Here is an 8,876-nt window from a genome sequence, read left to right as displayed (position 1 = left end):
CCTGGTTAGGTCACCTGGTAAGGAGAAACTCATGGCTCGCTACAGTTTTGCATGGTATTTATCTACTTCACCAGTGATTCAGAACTTTCAAGTGCCAAAAAATCCAGTCAGAGAAAATGTATGCATGCAACTCACATGGAAGAATTGATCAACTGATTTAAAAACGTTATTTATTTTGGTTGTCATACGTTTTTTTTTATCAATGTACAAATCACAACAATTAAAATTCCCATACAAAATGGCACAACTGAATTCATCACAATATCGTCTCCTTTCAATCAATCATCAAAGGAGGGAACAAGAAAATCAAGATCAGAACAGAACAGTTTCCACTTAATAGGCTCTTACATTACATCATTACTCAAAATGAGTTGTGTGCTTCTCAGAGACATGCCAAAAAGAGCATGCAGCTCAAATTATGTTTGAAATCTGACAGTGTTTCTTCCTTCATGAATTGGTATTGCAAGATGGTGATTGGTAGTGGTTGTGGTGGTGTTATTGCCACTCCATTAATCTAAATGACATTCCTGCTCAGTTCAACCATCGCCGATTATCTCGTCACAGTGCCAGACTTATCCAGCCTGTTGAACCCCCCACTGTTTTGGGTGAATCAATGCTAACTTTAGCCTGTGGCGGCTATAGCAAAGTAACGAAGGGCTGCTGTCACTCCTAGTCCAAGGTAAGAGAAAGATTAAAGAATTTGTCTTTAAAGGATAGAAAACCAGGATATGTATTTCCACTTCAAACTCTCAACTTTGCATCAGTGTTCTTTTCATTCAAAAGTATTGTCACTCTACATCCTCCTACTTGCATCCATCCTACTTTCAACCACCTCCAATATCATCATTTCATCACAAGAAGCTGTCCTTGATGGCGCCAGGTTTCTCCAGTGCACTTTTCCGGCGAGCGGCAGCTTCCAGGATCTTCTTGCGGGGCCCCAGTTGGATGCGGATGCCCTTGAGGTCGTCGTCGGAACAGAGCATCAACGCCTCCAGGTCCAGCTGTTCGCGGGTGAAGGCTGGGGAGAAGTCTGGCAGGGAGATGGATGAGAGGAAGGCATCCAGCGGGGAGGTCTCCTCATCCTGGTCGTCATCCAGGCCGATCTCCTCCTGGTTCCAGGGCAGGTCGCCGTCCTCCTCGTCCTCAACAAAGCCTGTGTCCTCCCCTTCTGTGTCGAACCCCTCCCTGCGGATGAGGAAGCCCAGGTTTTCATTGTTCCCACTGGGGAAGTCATCGGGCTCTATCCCCATCTCCATGGAGAAGTTCTTCCTGAAGACCATGTTCCCCAGGCCGGGCCGTTTGAAGATGGACTCCTTGGCTCCTGGGCCATCTCCTCCTTCGTCATCGTCATTAACTTCATCATCCGTGAATCTTCTCATTCCTCCGTCCTCTTCCTCATCGATCTCATCCTGCTCGGAGAAAACACCCATGAACTCAGGCTTCCCAGAGAGGGTGCCGTTCTCCTGCTTGACGAAGATGACGTTCCCGTCTCTTCCCACCTTCTCTGTCGTTCCTTTATCCTTTTTCCCGAATATCCTCTGGAGGGTCCCCTTTGACCGGGCCGTAAGCGAGCCTGAGGTATCGGAGGCGATCAGCTTGGAGAACTGCTCGTTCACACTGTTGATGGTGCCCATCTTGGAGAACGACGGAGATGCCGTGCTGGCCTCTGACACTGACCCTTGGTACATCTTATCCATCTTGCTCTTGTGCCTTTTTTTGACCCTCTCACACAGCTTCACCCGTGTTTCAGCCTCTTTGGTGGCTTCCTTCTTCAGCCTGGCCACTTTCTTGGCATTCTGGATGGTCTGCTGTGATGCGGCATTGTCCAGGAATCGCACGCAGTCCATGCGGTCGCCCGACGCTGCCACGTCCATAGCTGTGTGGAAGTCGTTGTCCTGGGAGAAGAGGTTGGCGCCGAAGTTGACCAGGAAGCTGAGGATGTGCATGTGACCGTTGGTGGCGGCGTGGTGCAGCGGCGTGTTGCCCCAGATGTCGCTCCTGTTGGGGTCCCCTCTGAAAGAACACAGAAACATCTGTCAATCAATCAACAAACCAATTCATTAACAAACCAATCATACATTTCTATGACACAAGATTAGATAAAATATGTTTTATCTCTGTGATTTCTGTTCAGCTTTGGCTCATCATTGTAGGTGTGAAAGGTAGGCAGTTGGACAAGTTTTATGTTGTAAGTAAAAAAGTCACACCAGATGAGTACATGGACAAGGCTGCACTGAAGGAAAGCCTTTGTTCAAATAGGAAAACTGACTTTGGTATATTTGCTTTTAGATTATTCCACCGTTTTTCTGTGTGTATTTCTTTCTAAACACTGAAATGTCATTATTGACTCCCTGATTTGAAGTTATGGAATTCATCTTGATCATTTGTGTAATCATCGCTTTCTGGAATGATGGTGATGCTACCAGATTGTCTTTGTCCCTCTCCTGCTTCTCCTCCACAGAGCAGTCTCGGGTACAGTAGGCCTACCCTACACCTTCACTGTGTGTGTGTGTTCATTTATTGACAGCGCCCAGTCTGAGGTTTCTTTCTCTTTTTACTCTCGGATCTGAACGGGTCTCTAGGATCCGAACCGGCACGTGTCTGTTTGGGTCTGTTTTTCCACAGGCCTTTTTCGGAACTGGTCTGACTGTCCTGGGTTCCATTCAGAATGGGTATCTGTTTTTTTGTTTGTTGATGATGCATTTCAGATTGGGTGGGAAAGCCACAGATCCATTGTGCAACTTTTTAGACCTGTGAAGACCTCTACCTCAAACCCGGTATCAATGCTGAGGATATGAGAGTGGAGTGGTTTAGACTGCCCCACCCAGGCTCTGCTGTTAATCTTTACCAATACTGAAGAGACAACTATAAGGATCAGATGGTCTCCTACAGGGGAAGTACAGCACTGTTTAAAGACAAACTGAAAAGATGCAACACCTCCATGAAACTGACCAGGGTACAAGGCAATGATGATGGATTGTAGCAAGTACTTGATGGATTGTTACAAAGTCCGGGTATGATGATCTCACCGTTGAAGTCCGTATTAAAGGCAAGGTTACATTTTCTGTCAAATGCAATAACCTATACAGTTTGCCTTATAACATGTATTCATTTTCTCAAAACCTCACTTATTTTAAATCCTGTATACCTTTGTGTCTGTAGCTGTTGGATCCCAGCCAGTGATCTCAATTGAGGAGCTGACAAGGGTAGCCATCATTCTGAGGTGTAAATCTAAAGGCTGGTATCCAGGACAGTGAGGGAACCAAGGGAGCCAAATTGTATGGTTGGTATTCAGAAATACAAAGGAACACTGAGGGATTCTACTCTGCCAAACTAAAGGTCACTCAACAGGAGACAAACAGAAACCGATTTGATATGTATTGTTCAACAGAGCCTGCTCAATGAAGTGAGGAAGACAGAATGTCACATCCCTAGTCAGCTGTTCCAGTGTGTTAAGTACAGTTGTGGCCAAAAGTTTTGAGAATGCCGCAAATATTAATTTTCACAAAGTCTGCTGCCTCAGTTTGTATGATGGCAATTTGCATATACTCCAGAATGCTATGAAGAGTGATCAGATGAATTGCAATTAATTGCAAAGTCCCTCTTTGCCATGCAAATGAACTGAATCCCAAAAAACATTTCCACTGCATTTCAGCCCTGCCACAAAAGGACCAGCTGATCTCATGTCAGTGATTCTCTCATTAACACAGGTGTGAGTGTTGACAAGGACAAGGCTGGAGATTACTCTGTCATGCTGATTGAGTTTGAATAACAGACTGGAAGCTTCAAAAGGAGGGTGGTGCTTGGAATCATTGTTCTTCCTCTGTCAACCATGGTTACCGCCAAGGAAACACGTGCCGTCATCATTGCTTTGCACAAAAAGGGCTTCACAGGCAAGGATATTGCTGCCAGTAAGATTGCACCTAAATCAACCATTTATCGGATCATCAAGAACTTCAAGGAGAGCGGTTCAATTGTTGTGAAGAAGGCTTCAGGGCGCCCAAGAAAGTCCAGCAAGCGCCAGGACCATCTCCTAAAGTTGATTCAGCTGCGGGATCGGGGCACCACCGTTACAGCGCTTGCTCAGGAATGGCAGCAGGCAGGTGTGAGTGCATCTGCACGCACAGTGAGGCGAAGACTTTTGGAGGATGGCCTGGTGTCAAGAAGGGCAGCAAAGAAGCCACTTCTTTCCAGGAAAAACATCAGGGACAGACTGATATTCTGCAAAAGGTACAGGGATTGGACTGCTGAGGACTGGGGTAAAGTCATTTTCTCTGATGAATCCCCTTTCCGATTGTTTGGGGCATCCGGAAAAAAGCTTGTCCGGAGAGACAAGGTGATCGCTACCATCCGTCTTGTGTCATGCCAACAGTAAAGCATCCTGAGACCATTCATATGTGGGATTGCTTCTCAGCCAAGGGAGTGGGCTCACTCACAATTTTGCCTAAGAACACAGCCATGAATAAAGAATGGTACCAACACATCCCCCAAGGGCAACTTCCCCCAACCATCCAGGAACCGTTTGGTAATGAACAATGCATTTTCCAGCATGATGGAGCACCTTGCCATAAGGCAAAAGTGATAACTAAGTGGCTCGGGGAACAAAACATCGATATTTTGGGTCCATGGCCAGGAAACTCCCCAGACCTTAATCCCATTGAGAACTTGTGGTCAAATCCTCAAGAGGCAGGTGGACAAACAAAACCCCACAAATTCTGACAAACTCCAATCATTGATTATGCAAGAATGGGCTGCCATCAGTCAGGATGTGGCCCAGAAGTTAATTGACAGCATGCCAGGGCGGATTGCAGAGGTCTTGAAAAAGAAGGGTCAACACTGCAAATATTGACTCTTTGCATCAACTTCATGTAATTGTCAATAAAAGCCTTTGACACTTATGAAATGCTTGTAATTATACTTCAGTATTCCATAGTAACATCTGGCAAAAATATCTAAAGACACTGAAGCAGCAAACTTTACGGAACTTAATATTTGTGTCATTCTCAAAACTTTTGGCCACGACTGTACATATGTGAAGATGAAAATCATGAAGGGATATTTTGGGGGTGCTCTCTAGTGTTTCTCTTGCTGGTTGCTTCTACTGTGATTGGACTATCTGTGACCATCTGCCGTCTAAAATATAAAGGATCAAGTTAAACAGCAGTGGGATGACCTCACTCAGGAAAATTAAAACCTCACCAAGGAACTACTTCTAGTCACAGATTAATACATTTTAGCTCATGGTGAGTGAAGGGGTCTCATTCAGGAGAGGGATCGCGTCAAAGAAGACCTCAACTGTCAGCTGAAAAACCTAACTGAGGAGCAGGATCAGATCAAAGATGACCTCAATCGTCAGCTGATTGTACTCATTAATCAGTTAGACTTGTGAACAGGAAGTGGTCAAGATCTTGAAACCATCCAAAACCATTCAGTGGATGTGACTCTAGACCCTGATACGGCACATCACCATCTCATTCTATCTGAGGATGGAAACAAGTGGAACATGGAAATATACATCAGACACTGCCAAACCAGAGAGGTTTGATACTTTTCTCAGTGTCCTGAGAAAAGGAGGCTTTTCCTCTGGAAAATTTTACTATGAGGTGCAGGTTAAGGGGAAGACTGAATTGGATTTAGGAGTGGCCAGAGAGCCCATCAACAGGAAGGGGATGAGAACACTGACGATGGATCCTGGATTTTGTGGCTGCGGAATGGGAATGAGTACATGATTCTCACTAATCTTCCTGTCTCGCTCTCCCTGAGAGAGAAGCCCCCAGAAGGTGGGGGTATTTGTGGATCATGAGAAGGGTCAGGTCTTCATCTACAATGTGGAGGCCAGGTCTCCTATCTACTCTTTCACCGGCTCCACCTTCACTGAGAAACAATATCCTATCTCTAGCCTCTGTTGAAAAGATGGCGGTAAAAAACATAAACCCACTGATCATCTCTCCTGTAGACAATACTGACACTGACTGATTCTATAATGGATGTCACTGCCTGACCGTTTTAAACAAAGCAATGCAAATTAAATGTTTTGAGAGTGATATCTTTTGCTTTTCAGTTTGAGTGACCTGTAATTTGTTTATCATTCTATATTTTGCATGGAGGTTTACAACTTCGGGAGAAATGTAAATCCAAACTGTATTATTTGTCACAGTGAATAACGTAAAATGAATAACGTGTTTTCTGTATTTTTAAGGTATATTGCATATATTGTGAAAAACCTTTATCAACACAGTGTACAAAACATTAGGAACACCGTCCTAATCTTGAGTTGCACCCCATTTGCCCTCAGAACATCCTCATTTCGTCAGGGCATGGACTCTACAAGGTGTCAAAAGCGTTCCACATGGATGCTGGCCCGTGTTGACTCCAATGCTTCCCACAGTTGCGTCAAATTGGCTGGATATCCTTTGGGTGGTGGACCATTCTTGATACACATGGGAAACTACTGAGCGTGAAAAACCGAGCAGCGTTGCAGTTCTTGACACACTTAAATTGGTGCACCTGGAACCTACTATCATACCCTGTTAAAAGGTATTTAAATATTTTGTCTTGCCCATTCACTATCTGAATGGCACACACACACAATCCATGGCTAATTGTCTCAAGGTTTAAAAATCCTTCTTTAACCTGTCTTCTCCCCTTCATCTACACTGATTGAAGTGGATTTAACAGGTGACATCAATAAGGGATCATAGCTTTCACCTGGATTCACCTGGTCAGTATATGTCATGGAAAGAGCAGGTGCTCCTAATGTTTTGTACACTCAGTGTCTATAGACATGTATACATATTAACACATATGTCCATATCAACATGAATCTAACAATACAATATAATGAACAACACTTGAAAACTAAATAATGAGTCTTAATTGATGTTGTATAATAGCATTCCTATAATAAATGAATGAAAAAGGACTGTCACCAACGCTATACTCATGAAGTACAAACTAACCCTTCCTTATGGGTTAATTGGTAAGCCATTAAGAATGAAAGTCCTTCTTTGTTCCATCACTACCTCTATAAAACTCCCGATTGCAGTATCTTAGCAACAGGTGATCATAAAACCAAGTTTGTTGCAGTACATCCTACTGCTAACGCCCAACGTGGAAATAGGCAACTATGATCACAAAGGTATGGTAGACATCATTCCAAACATTTTATAAAAATACATTGAGTTCAATGTTGTGAAAACTTAGTAATCCATTGTTAGTGTGCTTCAATTAAATAATCAAGCAATTGGTCGGTTGTCATCTTGACAGAAATAAATAAGAGATGAAAATCAGGTCTGTTTTTTTCCTGCAGTATGAAAGCAGGGGGAAGCTGTTAGGGGAATGAAGGGCTCTATTGTTTGTCATTAATTACATAATTCCCCTTGGCTGATTAAATATTTGGCTCTGCTCATGGGAAAATGTGGTCTAAAAGGCTCTGGGGGGACAGTTTCAGAGTGGCATGCATGTCTAATGCACAAAAATAACATGGGTGAAATGTGACATGGACATACAGTACATTGAGAATATAGTTAAAATATCAGAGGCATTCAGTCACCATTTGAGGACGGTGGTTTAAGTTGATAGAGAAACCTGTAAGGTTGAAACTAATGTGACACAGCTAACTGCACCTCTCTCACCTATAAATCCTTAATGAGGATAGTCTATAGTCGATTTATGGGCATCAGGAATGAGGTGATGGGCATTCCTTCTATCACATGAATGAACAATAAAGTACACCTTTGCTCTTCGTTCAAGTATTTGTTTTGGAAACGAGCAGCAGTGCTGGGAATAGGATCAGCATTAGGCCACTTCCGGACTTTTATCCTCCAACTGCATCCCTCCCAACAAAACATGTGTCATCAATATTAAAGGAGATAAAATATTACAGTATTCATTGGATTGGTACTATAGGTTTTGTGACTATTTTGTAGGTTACTGGAGGATGCCTTTATTGTTGTGTTTTAGCAACTCATCAATGTAGATTGGAAATATTAGTCCTCATACGAGGAATAATTCATCAAGTTACTGACAGTAATGGACAAGGACTAGGAAGAGGTCAAAAGGTCAACCATAACCTATAGCTTCTATCCTTCCTCCTCATGTCAGGCAGAGTTTCTGCTATTTTTTCATTGGATTAGAAGTTAATTGATCTAAACATACATAGGGTAAATTACATCAAAAGAGGTCCAAATAAATTCACATTCTAATAGTTTAGACTTAGTTAAATCAGTTAACTAATATGAGAAAAATCATTTCTAAATTAGGTTTCAATTTATTGTAATTAGTGATTGTAAAAACGTCACAATTGGTATATATTGCTAATATGCCACTTAAAATATTTTGGGATGTTAGGTATGGGAAGGTAGGCTATGACTTCTGAATATCAATTGCACTCACCCTCGGCTACATATAAGTTGAAGGGCCTCGACGTGTCCATGAAAAGCAGCCCATAGCGTAGGTGTCATCCCGTCCTCGTCCGGAGAATTCAGGTCTTTCCTGGTGGTCTCTTTCAAGAGGTCCAGGTAGCCATCGATCGCTGCTTTGTGGTACCTAGACATGTTTACTCTGTGTTTAGAACACTACACTGTGAAATGAAATAAAAAGGCACGTATTTTAGCAGAAATCTGGCATTTTGTTCTTCCTTCCAGCGCGTTGGAGCGCCACAATTGCGCACTGGAGATGTGAGTGGTTTGGTCAGAGCGCTGGGCGTCATCATATCGGTGGAACTCACTGCCATAAAACAAAAGCAAAGTCCATATGCGATTTGTCATGCTGTCCCATTGAGGAAATTCAAGAATCTACAATTGATATGCTGAGAGAAGTTATTAAGCTACTGTATAGGCCTAGGTTACAAGTTGCCAAATGATGGAATGGCAATG

General features: G+C 43.1%; 1 protein-coding gene across 1 annotated transcript; it reads right to left on the bottom strand.

Annotated features, from left to right (window-relative positions):
• Nucleotides 1-153: 153 nt before the first annotated feature.
• LOC106606738 (ankyrin repeat and SAM domain-containing protein 4B) lies at nt 154-8,702 on the bottom strand. The gene is made up of 2 exons (XM_014203100.2): nt 8,395-8,702; nt 154-2,013 (listed from the first exon to the last, which is right to left on the bottom strand). The coding sequence occupies exons 1-2, from the start codon at nt 8,553-8,555 to the stop codon at nt 852-854; spliced, it is 1,323 nt and encodes a 440-aa protein (XP_014058575.1). The 5' UTR covers nt 8,556-8,702; the 3' UTR covers nt 154-851.
• Between the last annotated feature and the right edge of the window lie 174 nt (nt 8,703-8,876).

Source organism: Salmo salar, chromosome 06 (assembly GCF_965601325.2).
Source record: "Salmo salar chromosome 06, fSalSal1, whole genome shotgun sequence".
Classification (NCBI taxonomy): domain Eukaryota; kingdom Metazoa; phylum Chordata; class Actinopteri; order Salmoniformes; family Salmonidae; genus Salmo; species Salmo salar.
This window is presented reverse-complemented; position numbering and strand designations above follow the sequence as displayed.